The 19904-nt window shown below is 46.5% G+C and overlaps 1 protein-coding gene across 1 annotated transcript in view; it reads right to left on the minus strand.

Annotated features, from left to right (window-relative positions):
- Positions 1-19904, minus strand: part of glis2b (GLIS family zinc finger 2b) — a 36585-nt gene that overhangs the window by 6122 nt on the left and 10559 nt on the right. The window contains exons 2-6 of the mRNA XM_058048782.2: positions 4195-4380; positions 3980-4113; positions 458-613; positions 255-388; positions 47-165 (exon numbers count right to left, since the gene is read on the minus strand). Coding sequence (XP_057904765.2) covers positions 47-165; positions 255-388; positions 458-613; positions 3980-4113; positions 4195-4372 — 721 coding nt within the window. The 5' untranslated portion in view covers positions 4373-4380. The remainder of the gene's footprint in view (positions 1-46; positions 166-254; positions 389-457; positions 614-3979; positions 4114-4194; positions 4381-19904) is intronic.

Below are 19904 nucleotides of genomic sequence, written 5' to 3' on the forward strand. Positions count from 1 at the left end.
TCACGTCCTCCACCGTTAAAGCGACTGCACCTATAATACCACTGACCTGTGTGTGAGCGGTTGTGTATCTTGAGGTTCTCCAGACGTGAGAAGCTTTTGTTGCAGGTGGGACAGCGGTGAGGCTTCTCGTTAGTGTGCGTGCGGATGTGGATGAGCATCTTGTACCTGCGCAACATCACCATCATCATCCTCCTCCAGATCAGTTCCTTTCGGACTATTCACCATTTTATTGTGTACCATTTTATTCCTCTTACCTGGCGTTGAATCCCCTCCCTTTGCGAGCGCAGCCCTCCCAGTGGCAGCAGTACCCAGAATCCTTCTCTGGCTTGACATGGAAGTCATTGACGTGGTCCACCAGGTCTTGGAGCGAGTCAAAAAGCAGGCGGCACTATGGGGAAAAAAAACAAGCTTCACTTATTTTGCCCATGAGGCTACTTCTCCATTTTACGGGCATCACCTTCTTCCAACGGCAAGCCAGTTGTTCATCTGCAGACAGATCAGGGGAGGCTCTCTTGTCACTCATCTGGCCAATGAACATGGAGGACGGCAGGTGAAGTCCCGCCCCGGCTCCGATTGGAACGAAAAACTGAAAGGCTTGCGAGAGCTGGGAATTCTGTGTGAACATAACAAACCAAAGGACAACAAGAATACATCACTGGTGACACCTTGGTATGCTAATTGGATTTTACCAACACCAGGAGCAACTGGGGGGGGGGGTCATCTTGCCCAAGGATACCTCCATCTTCATCTTCACGGGGACCTATTGGGCTCATTTTACGGCTTTTTGTATTCAGTTGTGGTCTACACACACGATAACTAGCTGTCATGCCTGTCATTTACCTTGGAGACCCCGCCTTCACCTTGGAGACCCCGCCTCCTGCCTGATTGTGTTCAGGTGTCGCTCATCAACTGATTTCCTGTTTACTATTTATTTATGTGTCATGCTCGGAGACCAGATAGGACAGCTCTAGTCAGACTAGAGTCACCAGTTCATGCTCAGAGACCAGATAGGACAGCTCTAGTCTGACAAGAGCATCACCAGTTCATTCTAAGAGACCAGATAGGCCAGCTTCAGTCAGACTAGAGTCACCAGTTCATGCTCGGAGACCAGATAGGACAGCTCTAGTCAGACTAGAGCATTGCCAGTTCATGCTCAGTGACCAGATAGGATAGCTTTAGTCAGACTAGAGCATCACCAGTTCATGCTCAGTGACTCGATAGGACAGCTCTCGTCAGATTAGAGCATAACCAGTTCATGCTCAAAGACTAGATAGGACAGCTCTAGTCAGACTAGAGCGTCACCAGTTCATGCTCGGAGACCAGATAGGACAGCTCTAGTCTGACGAGAGCATCACCAGTTCATGTTAAGATACCAAATAGGACAGCTCTAGTCAGACTAGAGCGTCACCAGTTTAGTCTAAGAGACCAGATAGGACAGCTTCAGTCAGACTAGAGTCACCAGTTCATGCTCGGAGACCAGATAGGACAGCTCTAGTCAGACTAGAGCATTGCCAGTCCATGCTCAGTGACCAAATAGGATAGCTTTAGTCAGACTAGAGCATCACCAGTTCATGCTCAGTGACTCGATAGGACAGCTCTAGTCAGATTAGAGCATAACCAGTTCATGCTCAAAGACTAGATAGGACAGCTCTAGTCAGACTAGAACGTCACCAGTTCATGCTCGGAGACCAGATAGGACAGCTCTAGTCAGACTAGAGCATTGCCAGTTCATGCTCAGTGACCAGATAGGATAGCTTTAGTCAGACTAGAGCATCACCAGTTCATGCTCAGTGACTCGATAGGACAGCTCTAGTCAGATTAGAGCATAACCAGTTCATGCTCAAAGACTAGATAGGACAGCTCTAGTCAGACTAGAGCATCACCAGTTCATGCTCAGAGACCAGATAGGACAGCTCTAGTCTGACGAGAGCATCACCAGTTCATGTTAAGATACCAAATAGGACAGCTCTAGTCAGACTAGAGTGTCACCAGTTCATTCTAAGAGACCAGATAGGACAGCTTCAGTCAGACTAGAGTCACCAGTTCATGCTCGGAGACCAGATAGGACAGCTCTAGTCAGACTAGAGCATTGCCAGTTCATGCTCAGTGACTAGATAGGATAGCTTTAGTCAGACTAGAGCATCACCAGTTCATGCTCAGTGACTCGATAGGACAGCTCTAGTCAGATTAGAGCATAACCAGTTCATGCTCAAAGACTAGATAGGACAGCTCTAGTCAGACTAGAGCATAACCAGTTCATGCTCAGAGACCAGATAGGATAGCTCTAGTAAGACTAGAGCTTGCCAGTTCATGCTCAGTGCTCAGCGACTAGATAGGACAGCTCCAGTCAGACTAGAGCATCACAGGTTCATGCTCAGTGACTAGATAGGACAGTTCTCGTCAGACTAGAGCATTACCAGTTCATGCTCAGTACTCAGTGACTAGATAGGACTACTGTCATGCCTGTCATTACCTTGGAGACCCCGCCTTCACCTTGGAGACCCCGCCTCCTGCCTGATTGTGTTCAGGTGTCGCTCATCACCTGATTTCCTGTTTACTATTTATTGCCTCTGATTCCTCCTGTCTGGTGCAAGTTCGTTGCACACTCATGTCTCGTCCTAAAACTCCTTGTTATCGTCTTGCCTGGTTTTCGACTTCTTCTGCCTGCCGCTCTTGGATACCCTTTGCCTTATTGGACTGACTTCCTGTGTACCGACCCTCACCCTTGTGTAGTGCCTGCCAATTCTGCCTTTGGGTCCTCCTTCCCACGTCCCGCCTTCACAGTAGCACAGGAAGCTTTCTAGATCTTCCAGAATCTGCACCTATTCCAGCTGTATTTCTATGGATTTTGTTCTTCCGCTGTGGTTGATCACATTCCCAAGTGCTCAGGAGTTTTAACATTTGACATTCGAACTATCTTTATAGGTCGGAAAAGTGTAAAAAGCATAGTTTCGTCATGTCGTCTCCTGCTGTGCTCGACAAAACCTCGACTTCCTTCAACTTCAGCATGAAAGATGCACGATTCTCCCAACCTCAGCTGGGGCTCAAATAAAGAGAACACACAGGCACAGATAGTGTAGCTCGTCATGCGCTGTTATGCGGAGAAGAGAGAGAGATGTCCTACTTGCAACCGTGTGGGGTCAACTTAAGTACGACGAGAGCTAGTATCTCGGTGGGACGCGGGGGCGGGTGAATTCTTCCCAGCCCGGCTCGTCTCAATTCAATTGGGAGTCAAATGAATTAGTCGGCATGCGGGCTGTACCTTGTCCTAAATCCGATTATACATGTATACACACACTCCCGTGCTTCATACCAGTCAGGGCACAGAGTTCTACCCTTGCATGCGTGGGTTTTCTCCGGGTACTCCGATTTCCTCCCACATTCCAAAAACATATATATATTTTTTTAACATTAGAGACCTCCACACATAAAGTAACACCCCTATATAATCACCTTTACTCTCTCTTACCCAATATAGTCGAAATAATTAAAGACACTAAGACAAAGTGTGGGCTGCACGGTGGATGAGTGGTTAGCGCACAGACCTCACAGCAAGGAAACCAGGGTTCAATTCCACCCTCGGCCATCTCTGTGGAGTTTGCATGTTCTCCCCGTGCATGCATGGGTTTTCTCCGGGTACTCCGGTTTCCTCCCACATTTCAAAAACATGCTAGGTTAATTAGCGACTCCAAATTGTCCATAGGTATGAATGTGAGTGTGAATGGTTGTTTGTCTATATGTGCCCTGTGATTGGCTGGCCACCAGTCCAGGGTGTATCCTGCCTCTCGCCCGAAGAATGCTGGGATAGCCCCCCCACCCCTCGTGAGGAAAAAGCGGTAGAAAATGAATGAATGAATGAATATATGTTATTTATTGTTGCTAGTCATGTTCGATGCCAGCCGTGATGAGCTACCTCTCGCTACCACCAGGAATTTGACATAAATTCAGCTGTTTGCAACAGAGTATTTATTCCACCCACCGCAGAAGGAACATAGTTGCCGTTGGTCATCTCTGGCGAGGTTGGCGTGTGCCGTAAGGAGGACGGTGACATGCTCAGATCCACCGCAGGCGGGGTTGGGGTGTCTGTTCGGTCATGGGGGACGACCTGCATGCCTAAGACAAACAGCATACAAAAGATCCATAATAAGTCGGATGAATCGTGAGGCGAGGAAACGGGATAGAGATGTTACCCACCTGTGTGCGGGGACCCTGGGGAGGCGGGATCGATGACCGCCGTGCCGTCATCCGCCATGTGGAGGTGGTGTGCTCGTTGGGGAAACAAAAGGGAAAGGGAGGGCGAGCGAGAACCTCGATCCCGCCCACTGGTCCTCCGAGGGAGCTTCAGGTCCAGGGGCTCATCCAGGGAAAGCATGACCACACCTGCACAAACATGCAGACACGCATGAGGGGCCAAGTCAGACCACGGAAGATGTCTGATGGGCGTCTGGTGTTTCCGAAAAAGACTTCTCGACAATGAAATATGTAGTTGCCTGGCGAAGAGCATCTAAGCGCATATATTTCTCTCCAACAATAGTAAACTGAAACACTAAGTAAGCCACAGAAAAATAAACAGCGCCCCCCCACCCACCCCACCCCCCTCCTCTTTTCCAATCTTGACCTTTACTCGCAAACTCTTCCTAAGGAATGTCTACAATCCAATCCAGATGGTCACCCTCACCGCCAGCACTCCGCCACCCCACCCCTCTGCACCCTGTCACACCAACCCACCAACCTTCCTACCCCACAGCGTGCACCTTAAGACCCCCGCAGACCTTTAAGACCCCACCGGTAACCCCCCCTCCAGGCTTTTAAGTCCAGCTGCACTAACTCCACCTCCTCCTGCGCCCAAACACACTGACCTCTAGACCCAGCCTGAGGGGTTGTGGTCGGGGCGCGGTATCTAGCTGTCCCACATGGGGTGTTCCTAACCACAGCACTATGGAGCACAATTTCAACTCTTTCAATTGTTTCTGCTGACAGTTATTAATAACAGCAGCCATCTTGCATCATAGGGATCATCACAATGAGTCAGATAAGAGGCAGCCTCTCAGGGTGTTGAATCGACTGCAGCTAGACTGTTCAGGTTGCCTTAAAAGACGCTTTGCCTCTCTCCCTAGCATGCTTCATGCTCAATGACTACATAGGACAGCTCTAGTCAGACTACAGCATCACCAGTTAATGCGCAGTGCTCAGTGACTAGATAGGACAGCTCGAGTCAGACTAGAGCTTCACCGGTTCATGCTCAGTGACTACATAGGACAGCTCGAGTCAGACTAGAGCATCACCGGTTCATGCTCAGTGACTACATAGGACAGCTCGAGTCAGACTAGAGCTTCACCGGTTCATGCTCAGTGACTACATAGGACAGCTCGAGTCATACTAGAGCATCACCGGTTCATGCTCAGTGACTACATAGGACAGCTCGAGTCATACTAGAGCATCACCGGTTCATGCTCAGTGACTAGATAGGACAGCTCTCGTCAGACTAGAGCATTACCAGTTCGTGCTCAGTGACTAGATAGGACAGCTCTAGTCAGACTAGAGCGTCACCAGTTCATGCTCAGAGACCAGATAGGACAGCTCTAGTCAAACTAGAGCGTCATCAGTTCATGCTCGGAGACCAGATAGGACAGCTCTAGTCAGACTAGAGCATCACCGGTTCATGCTCGGAAACCAGATGGGACAGCTCTAGTCATACTAGAGTGTCACCAGTTCATGCTAAGAGACCAGATAGGACAACTCTAGTCAGACTAGAGTCACCAGTTCATGCTCTGAGACCAGATAGGACAGCTCTAGTCTGACTAGAGCATCACCAGTTCATGCTCGGAAACCAGATAGGACAGCTCTAGTCAGACTAGACTGTCACCAGTTCATGCTCGGAGACCAGATAGGACAGCTCTAGTCTGACTAGAGCATCACCAGTTCATGCTCGGAAACCAGATAGGACAGCTCTAGTCAGACTAGAGTGTCACCAGTTCATGCTAAGAGACCAGATAGGACAGCTCTAGTCAGACTAGAGTCACCAGTTCATGCTCGGAGACCAGATAGGACAGCTCTAGTCTGACTAGAGCATCACCAGTTCATGCTCAGTGACTAGATAGGACAGCTCTAGTCAGCCTCGAGCGTCACCAGTTCATGCTATGAGACTGGATAGGACAGCTCTAATCAGACTAGAACATCACCAGTTCATGCTCAAAGACTGGATAGGATAGCTCTAGTCAGACTAGAGCTTGCCAGTTCATGCTCAGTGCTCAGCGACTAGATAGGATAGCTCCAGTCAGATTAGAGCATCACCGGTTCATGCTCAGTGACTAGATAGGACAGTTCTCGTCAGACTAGAGCATAACCAGTTCATGCTCAGTGCTCAGTGACTAGATAGGACAGCTCTAGTCAGACTACAACATCACCAGTTTGTGCTAAGAAACTAGATAGGATGGCGCTCTAGTCAGACGAGAGCGTCACCAGTTCATGCTGAAAGACTGGGTAGGACTGCTGTCGTCCTTGATGAGTTTATTTCTCAGCAAATATTTCAGGTGCTTTGTTGCCGTGCTGGCAAGTGGTCTTTGCCGGCATATAAACTGGGTTTGTATTATTTTACGGCAGTTCTTTCTGCACCCAGTCAGCCTAGAGCTGTCCTATCTTGTCTTTGAGCATGAACCGATGAAGCCCGCGAGGATGACACATGAAACGTCTTCTAAGACAGCCTGAACAGTTCGGTTGCCATGGATACAACGCCCTGAGAATACGATGCCCAGGATGAATGAGAATACTGACAGGCTGTTTTATTCTAAACTGCTCCACTCAAGTTAGTAGAGTGGCGGCGTCATCCCTCACGCCCCCGTAGCGCATTACCCAAGTGTAACCTGTGTGCAGCCCCGTACACGGAAGTCATTAATGAAACATTAATTTCAACAAACTCCGCCCTTTCTCGTCCACACACACACACACACACACGTATAGCGACACACTCGCTCTGGTGAATGGGGGTCTTTGAGAGACGCTGGCCGGGGGCCCACATGAGAAAGGCCGTGTGTCTGGGAGGTACAGAGCAGGGGGGGGGGGTGACCAGGTTCACCAACCCAGTTAGGGATAGCCAACGTGGACACACACACAACCCAGTAGGGGGTCGTGCAGACTTATTAGATCCAATATAAGAGGAATATTTCTCAGTTTTGATTGACACCCCTCACAATATTGAGGTTTGATTATGGCTCCATTATCTATTATTAGTCCAAATATATGAAAATACAAGTAATAGGTAATATTCCGGTCACTAGGCGACACCAACGTTACCTGACATGACCGCACTGTGCACTCAATGTTGCCAGTCGTGGATGCTGAATGAAACAAGCTTTCCTCCCATTCTGTGTGGCAGTGGTACATTTTTGACTTCTTACTTTTGTCTTTCGGGCTGCTCGGTGGACGTGTGGTTAGCGCGTAGACCTCACAGCGAGGAGACACGAGTTCAATTCCACCCTCTGCCATCTCTGTGTGGAGTTTGCATGTTCTCCCTGTGGGTTTTCTCCAGGTACTCCGGTTTCCTCCCACATTCCAAAAACATGCTAGGTTAATTGGCAACTCCAAATTGTCCATAGGTATGAATGTGAGTGTGAATGGTTGTTTGTCTATATATGCCCTGTGATTGGCTGGGGACCAATCCAGGGTGTACCCTGCCTCTCTCCCGAAGAGAGTTGGGATAGGCTCCAGCACCCTCCACGACCCTCATGAGGATAAGTGGTAGAAAATGAATGAATGAATTCATTTTCATAATTAGAGCATAGAAAACCTGTTTACAACTTTTTAAATATATATTTTTTAACATTAGAGACCTCCACACATAAAGTAACACCCCTATATAATCACCTTCACGCTCTCTTACCCAATATAGTCGAAATAATTAAAGACAATAAGACAAAGTGTGGGCTGCACGGTGGTGAAGTGGTTAGCGCACAGACCTCACAGCAAGGAGACCCGTGTTCAATCCCACCCTCTGTGTGGAATTTGCATGTTCTCCCCGTGCATGCGTGGGTTTTCTCCGGGTACTCCGGTTTCCTCCCACATTCCAAAAACATGCTAGGTTAATTGGCGACTCCAAATTATCCATAGGTATGAATGTGAGTGTGTATGGTTGTTTGTCTATATGTGCCCTGTGATTGGCTGGCCACCAGTCCAGGGTTTACCCCGCGACCCTTAGTTTAGATTAAATAAATTTGGTTAGTTTGCTAAGTCCCACCAGCACTGAAATGCAAACTGATGACTAATAATGAGTGTAAAGGTGACTATAGGGGTGTTATTTAATGTCTACAGGGCTCTAATGATATTAAAACCTGTATTTAGTTCGGGTCTGGAACCCATTAACGGCTATAAACAAGGGACGACTGTACATTGTCAACATGGACTGCACTCTTCTGACCCCCAGAAGCTTATTTGTCCGTCCAAAGTCAAGTGTAGATGTCTGACAAAGTCACTGTAACTCCCAACACCGCGAGCTAAAGTAGCAGAAAATCGCCTGTCATCCACCGAATGAGTAAGCCCCTTACCCAGAGGTGTAGACCAGCTTAACCTTTTCTGTAAATCCCACTCTCATCCTCTGTGTGGGGACAAACAGAGAGGTGGCTTCCGCCTTTTTTAGTATTGTAATCCATGCTGTGTGAAACGCTATTCCAAACATGCAAGCGCCTTCTCCATGCGTACCTTGATTACATCAAGGCGGAATCAATCACTTGATGGATCCATTAGCCGATTGAATGTCACATGGTTTGATTCTAACATAAACCTTAGACCAGGGGTCTCAAACTCAATTTACTTGGGGGGGCCACTGGAGCTCGGGTCTGGGTGAGACTGGGCCGCATCAGGTTTTCCCCAAAAAAAAAACGCATTTATAAAAAACAAAAAAATGTAAAAAACTTTTCTACAAAATTTTTTTCTACAATAAAAGCTCTGAAAAAACATTCCACTGTTCTCAAATATCTTACTTTTTAGTTTTCTACACAAAATAAGAAGAAAAATAAATAAACAAATCAAGAATAAAGAAAAACAATCAATCAGTAATAAATAAATAAAATAATAATAATAAAAATGAAACGGCAAATAATAAAAACTTAAGAAACCACATATAGTTGGTGGGTAGACAAATTATTTTTTTTCAGATTAAAATGAACAAAGCATTATTAGAGCCCTGTAGACATGACAAAACACGACTATAGTCACATTTATACTCTTTTTATTTACAACATATTGCACAACTGCAGGGTCTTGAGACACATGCTATCTCGCAAACTAGAGAGCTAGCGATCTAAACGGTAGCCTTCAAGTTATTTCCTTTAAACTTAAATAGCCAAAAACGTACCACTTCCACACGGATAGGGAGGATAACTATTAACAGTTATTTAACCTTTAACATGAACATTAATCAAACTTAATAATTTTTTCTGGGTACATGATACCATACAGCATCCATATCAAACTTGCATTAAACTTTCATATCAAGGCGGGGGCCTCAAACTAGTGTCCTATGGGCCACATTTGGCCCGCGGGCCGCGTGTTTGAGACCCCTGCCTTAGACATTTTTGGCGTTTTTTTTTTTTTTTTCCAAAGACCGCAAAATCACAACATTGTAGAGGCAGAAATTTAAGTTAAATTCCGACCCCAGTGGCGTTTGACCGTGTTACATTTTTAATGTTATCCAGGTAATGACTCAGCCACCATCGGACATTCTTAGGAATTTGGGGTGGTCGGGAAGTGAGTCACATTATCTGGATGTGAGCTGGATGATCCAGTCGGTTGTGGGAAATGGGAAAGCAAAAAAAAAAAAAAAACATAAACAAAAAAAAAGGGATAGAGACAAGGATGCACTGCTCGGTTGTGTGTGCATGTTAGCTGGCGGGTGGCTGTGAAGTTTGGGGAAGGGGTGTCGGCCGCCCGTCCGCCCTCCTCCCCAGCCATTTAGACTTCCGTGCTCGGCCGTGGGGTCGAGAGTCTCTCTGAAAGGCAGCATTGTCCCCTCAGCGAGGCCCTGGCGTTCTGGAGCAGAGTAAACACAGGCTGTAGCAGCTCGAGAGGCGACGGCCAATGGGGGGGGGGGGCAAAGTGAGAATCCACCATAGCTTGGAGGCTTTGTGCGTGACCACCTGATCTCCAAGCCCTGCATCATCTTGTATTAGGATGACCCGGGTGTCTTTAGAGGTGAGTTAAGGTTAGGTAAGAGGCGTGAGAGAGGTGCGGGGTGATTAAAGGACGACCTAGCGGAGGGTCGGTGGGCTCATGGACCTTCGTGCTCCCGTGAGACTAAGCTCACATGGATCAGCGGCGACTCCTTGACCCTGATCATCTGATCTTCAGTGAGGATTCTGGTCCGATTGTGCACAAAACAACCACAGGCATCGAGATACAACAACCCTCAGGTGTAAGATATGTGTGTGTGTGTGTGGACCCCTTGCTGAGCTTGGCTGTAACCTAATCTACCCCCCCACCGCCCCCCCTGCTGTGACCCCGGGAGGTGTTCTCAAGTAGATAAATCTTCCAGGACTTTCGTTCTCACGCACAATGTGCACAGAACGAACACGAAGGGAACCACACATCCACTGGAAGGAACACGATGGAACTTGAACTCAGCATCACTTCACCTCATATTTTCTTCTTCTTTTATGGTGCTCTCACACCAGACCTCCGTAGTCCATCGTTAATAACAAGCAGGAAGAGCGATGGCGCTAATTAAATGACGCCTATGTCGCATCGCATGCTTTTTGACTTTATGGGTTATTCCCATCCTCTCCATTCATTTCTATTATGCCAGGTGGCAGTTATCATTAATCACCCTCGGCCTATTTGCTGGCCATTAACAGCAGAAGCACAGTTCCTGCGTATACGTATGCTCCACCCACCTGATGGATGACCAGCACACAAACAGTTTTTTTTTTTTTTTGCACCAAGCATCTGCTCTCACCCAGACAGGAAACCTCAGTGTCTACTCCTCCTGCTTGGGGGAGGTTCTCATTTGGTTTTATTATGTAATTCTGTATTCTGCCTCTCAATGCTATTTTATTGACACATTAACCATGTATGATATTGATTTGGACAACACCAGCCAATAGGGGTAATACAGTTATTGCTGGGTGGGAGTTGAGACGGTTCTTGCAGGAAGTGAATGGAAAATGACGAGACGGGAGGAGTGGAAACAGAAGAAAGGATAAAAGAAAGAGAAAACACAACAACAACAAAAGAGGGGACAGTAGAAACAGGAAGCTTCTCAGCTAGCTACCGATGGCCTCCTGCCAGAGCGCCCAGACGGAGGAATTCCAGGCAGGCAGGGAGGGATGGAGGCTAGGTGCCAAAAGGGAGGAGGAGAGTCAAGATGGAGGAGGGCGGGGTCACACTTGCGGTTTGTTGTCAAGAGCTGGACGCTAAAATGAGCACCGCTATCTTGTCTGCTTGTTGGAATGTTGAAGAAAACGTCGGGCTAATGGATGCTAATGCTATCATTATAATTCCTGTAAATGTTTCTCCCGTGGTGGGGGTTCTGCACCATTGTTGACTGACATGTATGCGGACTTTGGGAGCAAATACTCCCGACTAAAGGACATCACATCTGTATTGTCAAGCTGAGAGGCGGGACTGATCATAAACCGCCATCAGACTGAGATTCCTCATTGTGCCAGTAAGCCTTATGGCCTGGTAAACCATGGGATTATATCCCACGGCACAGTGACCCCACTCCACTCCTGGTCGGGATGGAAGGTGCATACAGAAAATGCTAGCAACAAAACAGATACATAACTTTCTGCTACTCAAGACCGAGAACCAGACTATAGAGCAGGAGGAGTCACCTCCTGTGGCCCGCCAAGGTGCACTGTATTCTGGGACACGCTCCGAGCAGCCGGTATGAGACCATGGAGGTCATTTTTTTGTGTCTTTGATGGGTTTTTTTTCCCTCAATTGGTAGAACTAGCATGTCTCTGAAACACAAGCGGTTATCAAAGCTATTTTTAATGTTTGGTATGATGTCATAATTCCCTCAAAATGGTCCGTGCACCCCTAATTTCAGCAAAAATGCCAGCATTGACCGATCCAATATAATGTCCTGTTTGTAAAAAAGACCAGAACGGAAACCAGGCATGCCCAGTAAGCCTTATGGCCTGGTAAACCATGGGATTATATCCCACTCCACTCCTGGTCGGGATGGAAGGTGCATACAGAAAATGCTAGCAACAAAACAGATACATAACTTTCTCCTACTCAAGACTGAGAACCAGACTATAGAGCAGGAGGAGTCACTTCCTGTGGCCTGCCAAGGTGCACTGTATTCTGGGACACGCTCCGAGCAGCCAGTATGAGACCATGGAGGTCATTTTTTTGTGTCTTTGATGGGGTTTTTTTCCCTCAATTGGTAGAACTAGCATGTCTCTGAAACACAAGCGGTTATCAAAGCTATTTTTAATGTTTGGTATGATGTCATAATTCCCTCAAAATGGTCCGTGCACCCCTAATTTCAGCAAAAATGCCAGCATTGACCGATCCAATATAATTTCCTGTTTGTAAAAAAAAAACACAACGGAAACCAGGCATGCCCATAATAAGTAAATTTCTACTCCAGTCCTCACATTCAAACAAAACCAGTGGATGAACCCAAGTTCAGCGCCATGTCCCCCCCCCCCCCCCCCCCCCGCATCCACTCCCGCTGTCAGACGCACGTACCATACGCTTTTAATCAACTAAAATGCTTCTCGCTACAGCCGAGCATCAAAGGTCAACAGATAATCCCCCGGAGGACGACAACTCTGCCGCGTCTACTAAGCATGGCTTCAGGCACTGCCCGCAATGGTACAGTCGGCTTTGAAGGGGCCGTGAGTCATCTTACGACGGCACGGGGCATTTCGTAACATGGCCGCCGCGTCGGGAGCCAGCGAGCCAACTGCTGTGTCGACTGTGATTAAAAAAATAAACACATGAATAAATCACTGGGTCTTTAAGCCTTAAACTTTCATTTTCATGCTAGGTCAGGGGTCTCAAACACGCGGCCTGCGGGCCAAATGTGGCCCGCAGGACACTAGTTTGAGGCCCCCGCCTTGATATGAATTTTTAATGTTAGTGCGGCCCGTGCAAGTTTGATATGGATGCTGTATGGTATCATGTACCCAGAAAAAAATATTACGTTTCATTAATGTTCATGTTAAAGGTTAAATAACTGTTAATAGTTATCCTCCCTATCCGTGTGGAAGTGGTACGTTTTTGGCTATTTAAGTTTAAAGGAAATAACTTGGAGGCTACCGTTTAGGTCGCTAGCTCTCTAGTTTGCGAGTTAGCATGTGTCTCAAGACCCTGCAGTTGTAAATAAAAAGAGTATAAATGTGACTATAGTCGTGTTTTGTCATGTCTACAGGGCTCTAATAATGCTTTGTTCATTTTAATATGAAAAAAATAATTTGTCTACCCACCAACTATATGTGGTTTCTTAAGTTTTTATTTGCCGTTTTATTATTATTATATTTATTTATTTATTACTGATTGATTCATTTTCTTTATTCTTGATTTGTTTATTTATTTTTCATCTTATTTTGTGTAGAAAAATAAAAAGTAAGATATTTGAGAACAGTGGAATGTTTTATCAGAGCTTTTATTGTAGAAAATTTTTTTGTAGAAAAGTTTTTTACATTTTTTGTTTTTTTTGCGTTTTTTTTTGGAAAACCTGATGCGGCCCAGTCTCGCTCAGACCCAAGCTCCAGTGCCCCCCCAGTAAATTGAGTTTGAGACCCCTGGAATAGAGGATAAGGGAATCCTAAAGAACCAAATTATAGAATGAGAACCAGATTGTACCTAATACCTAATACAGACATCCGTGTTTATCTGCAGTCCCTGTATACCTACAAGTAAGCAGGTCTTATTACAGCTGCAAAAAAAAAGCACCCTTCCTTTCCCTGCCCGACCTTTTATACACTCGAGGCTGGAGTCCTGGACCAATCAGCTTTCGCCACTACCCTTACTTGAACCGCTTTCATTTCGTGTTTCTCCTTTCGTTTGTTCGCTGGGGCATCAAGCTGTCATACCCGTACTCGATGTTTCCACCTTAAGTGTCAGTTGTCACGTTAGTCCCTTTTTTTCGTGTGGGTGCGTGTATAAGTATCTTTGTTTGTTTTAGCTTATATCTTTAGCTAGCACAATTGAGCAAATACCTTCAGGGCAAGATTTAACCCGCGTGCCACCATTTTCATGTCGCTTGGTGTATTTAGTCCCTGTAATCCTTCCTCTTTTTTTAACTCCGTATTGACTCGCACAATGCTCTTCACTCTTCCTTTCCAACCCCCCCCCCCCCCCCCATCTCAGTCCATTCCTGTGGCCTTTCCCCACAGGCAGTGATGCAATCCTCCGACTCCTGCATGCAATCACACGGCATGCGCGGCCAGCCAAGTGGAGGCGTCGGCCACACCGCTTCTCACCAGGAGGGGGAAGGCAAGAAAGAAAGAAGCGCAGCCGGTAGAAAAACAGTCCCAACTAGTGGTTGCTCGTTGCTGCAGGGGAAGGTGATAAAAGTTTAACCGCACGCTTTTACGACATATTAGGTAAACATGTTTTGCTGCGCTTGCATGGCCAAAGATGTTTTGTTTTTTTCCATTGTAGTATTTCTAACAGGCTGTAGAAGATCAACCCCCCCCCCCCCCCCCCCCCCCACCCCCAACCACCCCCAGTCCTCACTAAGCAGCTGCATGTACTTTCTAGGGCCTGCTGGATGAGGTCTGTGTTTCGGAAGTGAGGGCGTTTGGCTGCTTCTGCACAGCCTGTTCTCACATATTTTGTATTTCGCAGGCTTTTATAAGAAAAGAAACTCACTGCAAGTAGTCGAAAACAGTCTTTGGGGGGGGGGGGGGTTACTTGAGTTATTTTTACCAAACAGTGTGTGTAACATGACTAGTTATAACAGTGCCAAACAGTGTGTCTAACACAGTGCTTCTCAATTAGTTTGTCATGCCCCCCCCCTAAGGGACAGAAATTCTTTCACCCCCCCCCCCCCCCATATGAGACGATACTCATTTCAACCCCCCCTTTCCATTTATCTGTACTGCACAGACTGAAGTTGGTTAGCGTTCTGGACTTTGGAGCGGACACCTCAGGTTTGAATCTCCACTACTAAGCATCATCGGTATTCATCCGGAAGAGCATCTGGAATTTAAAGGGCTCAAACCAAAAAAATATGCGGATCAAAAAAAAAAAATCCACTCCATGATCAGGAAAAAGCCGAAGAAAAACAAACAGACTGAACTTAAAAATGAAAACAGGAAAATGTAACAAAATGGAGAGTATACAAATCAAATTATGTGTTGAGTACTATAAATTTGTACATGTTGGTAGGTCTGCATTGAAATGAAAGTCTCTCGTGAACCCCTCTCGACAGGTCCCCGTGCTCCCCCAAGGGGGCCCCACCCCACTATTTGAGAAGCACTGGTCTAACATGACTAGTTGAAACAGTGACATGTAACATGACTGGGTAAACAGTGCATGTCACATGGCTAGTTACAGTGCTAAACAGTGCATGTTACATGACTAGATAAACAGTGTCTAATTGTCTAGTTAATGCTGAATAGTGTAACATGGCTAGTTAAATAGTGAAAACAAAATTGCGTATACAGTGAGTAAGGTAAAATGTACCACTGCCACACAGAATGGGAGGAAAGCTTGTTTCACTCAAGTGCACAGTGAGGTCATGTAAGGTAACGTTGGTGTCGCCTAGTGACCGGAATACTACCTATCACTTGTATTTTCATATATTTTGACTAATAATAGACCATAGTCTGCCATGCCATTTCTGAAAAAATACCATCATCCCTCGTTTATAGTGGTTCATTGGTTCCAGACCTGACCTAAATACAGGTTTTAATATCATTAGAGCCCTGTAGACATTAAATAACACCCCTATAGTCACCAGTGCTGGAGGGATTTGGCAAACTAAATTTATTTAATCTAAACTTAAGAAAGGGTTGCAAATGGAGCGGGGATGAAAGACAAAGTAAGAAGTCAAAAACGTACCACTGCCACACAGAATGGGAGGAAAGCTTATTTGACTCAGCATCCACGGCTGGCAACATTGAGTGCACAGTGAGGTCATGTAAGGTAACGTTGGTGTCGCCTAGTGACCGGAATACTACCTATCACTTGTATTTTAATATATTTTTTGACTAATAATAGACCACAATATACCATAATAGACTAGAATAGGTAGAATACTACCTATCACTTGTATTTTAATATATTTTTTGACTAATAATAGACCACAATATACCATAATAGACTAGAATAGGTAGAATACTACCTATCACTTGTATTTTAAAATATTTTTTGACTAATAATAGACCATAATAGACCACAGTCTGCCATGCCATTTCTGAAAAAATACCATCATCCCTCGTTTATAGTGGTTCATTGGTTCCAGACCTGACCTAAATACAGGTTTTAATATCATTAGAGCCCTGTAGACATTAAATAACACCCCTATAGTCACCAGTGCTGGAGGGATTTGGCAAACTAAATTTATTTAATCTAAACTTAAGAAAGGTTTGCAAATGGAGCGGGGATGACAGACAAAGTAAGAAGTCAAAAACGTACCACTGCCACACAGAACGGGAGGAAAGCTTATTTGACTCAGCATCCACGGCTGGCAACAGTGAGGTCATGTAAGATAACGTTGACCGTAATACTACCTATCACTTGTATTTTAATATATTTGGACTAATAATAGATAATGGAGCCATAATCAAACCTAAATATTCTAAGGGGTGTCAATCAAAAGTGAGAATTATTCCTCTTATATTGGATCGATTAAGTCTACACGAACCCCTACTGGGTTGTATCTGTGTCCACGGTGGTCATGTGACTATGTTTTGTATGTTTGGGTATGTAAACACCCCTGGTTTATCAGCATTGCAGATCTAGACCTCCCCCGAAGGCCGAAGCAGCAACGAGCAGAAGGTCAGGTCAGGAATTCAAAGCGCCGCCGCTTGCCTAAATCTTCAAAACAGCACACCCACAATCTTGGACAGAGTCAAATGAGAGACGCAGGTGTCCAGCGGCTTCACCCCAATGGGAATCTGACACAAGATGTTCCATCAACAGCAGTTCAGACAGAACGGGAGTCCATCCAGAAAAGTGTCTTACTCTAACAGAATGCAGATGAATAACGCTGCCTCCAGTATGGAAACTGAGGTATAATAAGCGGCAATATGCGGTCGTGTTTCACCACTGACTGACTGCGGTGCTATTACACGTCTGTCACCCACCCGTGGAAGTTTTCTGGCCGTCGGAGCAGCGCTGGGAGGAGCGCTCCTGTCTCTCCCAGTCATTTCCTGTGCTGGGGCCACGCCGCACCGTTTTTGACAAAAAAAAAAGCTACGGTAATACGATCCCGGCAACAGATTTATGCAACACGGCGTCCGGGGGGGCAGCGGGTGGCTGTTGCGGAGTCTGGCGTTGTAACGTGGACACACCCTGTCGCTGAAACAGGCAGGAGGACACCTTCACGGCGTCCGTCCAAGAGAGACAGGCAATTACTCTTCATTTCTGTCTTCGTCACAGGAATTGTGCTTTTTTTTTTTTTTAGTTTAAAGACTGGACTGGTTGAGGCTAATGAGTGCGCTAATTATGTCTCATCGCTAAGACAGGATCTTAGTTAGAGCTCAGAGTCAAACAGCGACTTTTACACGCTAATGCCAACTTTTAGAAAGCCATGGCTCCTTTCAGTGGCGCTGACTGAACCGCTTCCTAAGGACATCAGACACTTAAAGCCAAGTGAGGTAGAGGGACATTTCAGTTCGTTAGTAATTAATCATGAATCAATTATTGCTGTTATATGTATTTTTTGCCCAATTAAGCCTTTTCAAGCATAAAAACAGCTAAATGAAGGAGCGTACATAAGGCATTGGGACCACCATTCAAGGGCGCTACATTGGTCACTAGGTGTCAGTCATTGTTGGCTGATACAAGCACTTGATCACCAGAACATCAGGCTTTTATTGCAGCTTTAAATGAGGCGTAAAAACGATCACAAATGTCCCTCATACAGTCGTCCCTCGTTATATTGTGGTTCGAATATTGTTGCCTCTGTATTTTTGTGGTTGACTATGCCCAGCAGACCCCAGCTGACATGCCATGGCCAAGACGAACATGCCATGGCCGAGTCGGGCATGCCATGGCTGAGACAAACATGCCATGGCTGAGACAAACATGCCATGGCTGAGACGAGCATGCCATGACCGAGACGGGCATACCATGGCTGAGACGAGCACGCCATGACCAAGACGGGCATGCCATGGCTGAGACAAACATGCCATGGCTGAGACGAGCATGCCATGGCTGAGACGAGCATGCCATGGCTGAGACGAGCATGCCATGACCGAGACGGGCATGCCATGGCTGAGACGGGCATGCCATGGTCGAGACGAACATGCCATGGTCGAGACGAACATGCCATGGCAGAGACGGGTATGCCATGGCTGAGATGAACATGTCATGGCAGAGATGGGTATGCCATGGCCGAGACGGACATGCCATGGCAGAGACAGGCATACCATGGCAGAGACGAACATGCCATGGCAGAGACGGGCATGCCATGGCTGAGACGGGCATGCCATGGCTGAGACGGGCATGCCACGGCAGAGACGGGCATGCCATGGCTGAGACGAACATGCCATAGCAGAGACGGGCATGCCATGGCTGAGACGAACATGCCATAGCAGAGACGGGCATGCCATGGCTGAGACGAACATGCCATGGCCGAGACGGGCATGCCATGGCTGAGACGAACATGCCATGGCTGAGACGAACATGCCATGGCCGAGACGGGCATGCCATGGTCGAGACGAACATGCCATAGCAGAGACGGGCATGCCATGGCTGAGACGAACATGCCATGGCTGAGACCAACATGCCATGGTCGAGACGAACATGCCATAGCAGAGACGGGCATGCCATGGCTGAGACGAACATGCCATGGCCGAGACGGGCATGCCATGGCTGAGACGAACATGCCATGGCTGAGACGAACATGCCATGGCCGAGACGGGCATGCCATGGCTGAGACGAACATGCCATGGCCGAGACGGGCATGCCATGGCAGAGACGGACCTACCATGGCTGAGACGGGCATGCCATGGCCGAGACGAACATGCCATGGCTGAGATTGAGTGGATAAAAAGGTTCTCAGATCATTCTGTGTGGAAGTGGTAAGTTTTTGGCTTCTTTTGTCATTCTTCCCCACTCGGTTTGAAACACTTTCTTGAGTTTAGAATAAGTAAATCGGAGAGGCTAACTAGCCTAGCCGTCTCCTCTGTTCCTGCAGTGATCCTGTAGCCTGCCCACCTGATGTAAATAGGAATGTAAAAGTGACTATAGGGGTGTTATTCCATGTCCACAGGGCTCTAATCATGTTAAAACCTGTATTTAGAAAGTCATAAGAGGTTTTTAAAATGCCATAACTACAAAAATATTAAATTTATTAACATTGAATCCTATTACATGGAAATTGACGGAAATCGCGGTCCGCATTTTCCCCCATTTTTGTCTTCTCCTTAGCAACAATCCGTCCTCAATTATGGGGGGTAAAATGGGGTGAAAATCCCAATATGAAAAATAAGCACTTTTCTATCAAACTTGAGCTTGGCTAAGGTCTTGCGTTATATCATCCATACCAGGGTTGTGTCTGAATTTAGCGGTTTCTGTGGATTATACAACCCCAGGGGTGTCCGATTTTCGAGATCCCACTGTTAATATTAGGGCCTATTATGTAATCGGATGCATCCGTGCACAAAACGTAACCTCACACTATTGTAAGCACACAACAGCCAGGGTCCATGTGCATTAAATTAGCGCCGACGCGTCTCCATAACACCACAAAGAAAGTAAACACGTCTCTTTTGGAATAT

Source organism: Doryrhamphus excisus, linkage group LG16, assembly GCF_037039965.1.
Source record: "Doryrhamphus excisus strain RoL-2023G ecotype Guam linkage group LG16, RoL_Dexc_Guam_v1.1, whole genome shotgun sequence".
Classification (NCBI taxonomy): Eukaryota; Metazoa; Chordata; class Actinopteri; order Syngnathiformes; family Syngnathidae; genus Doryrhamphus; species Doryrhamphus excisus.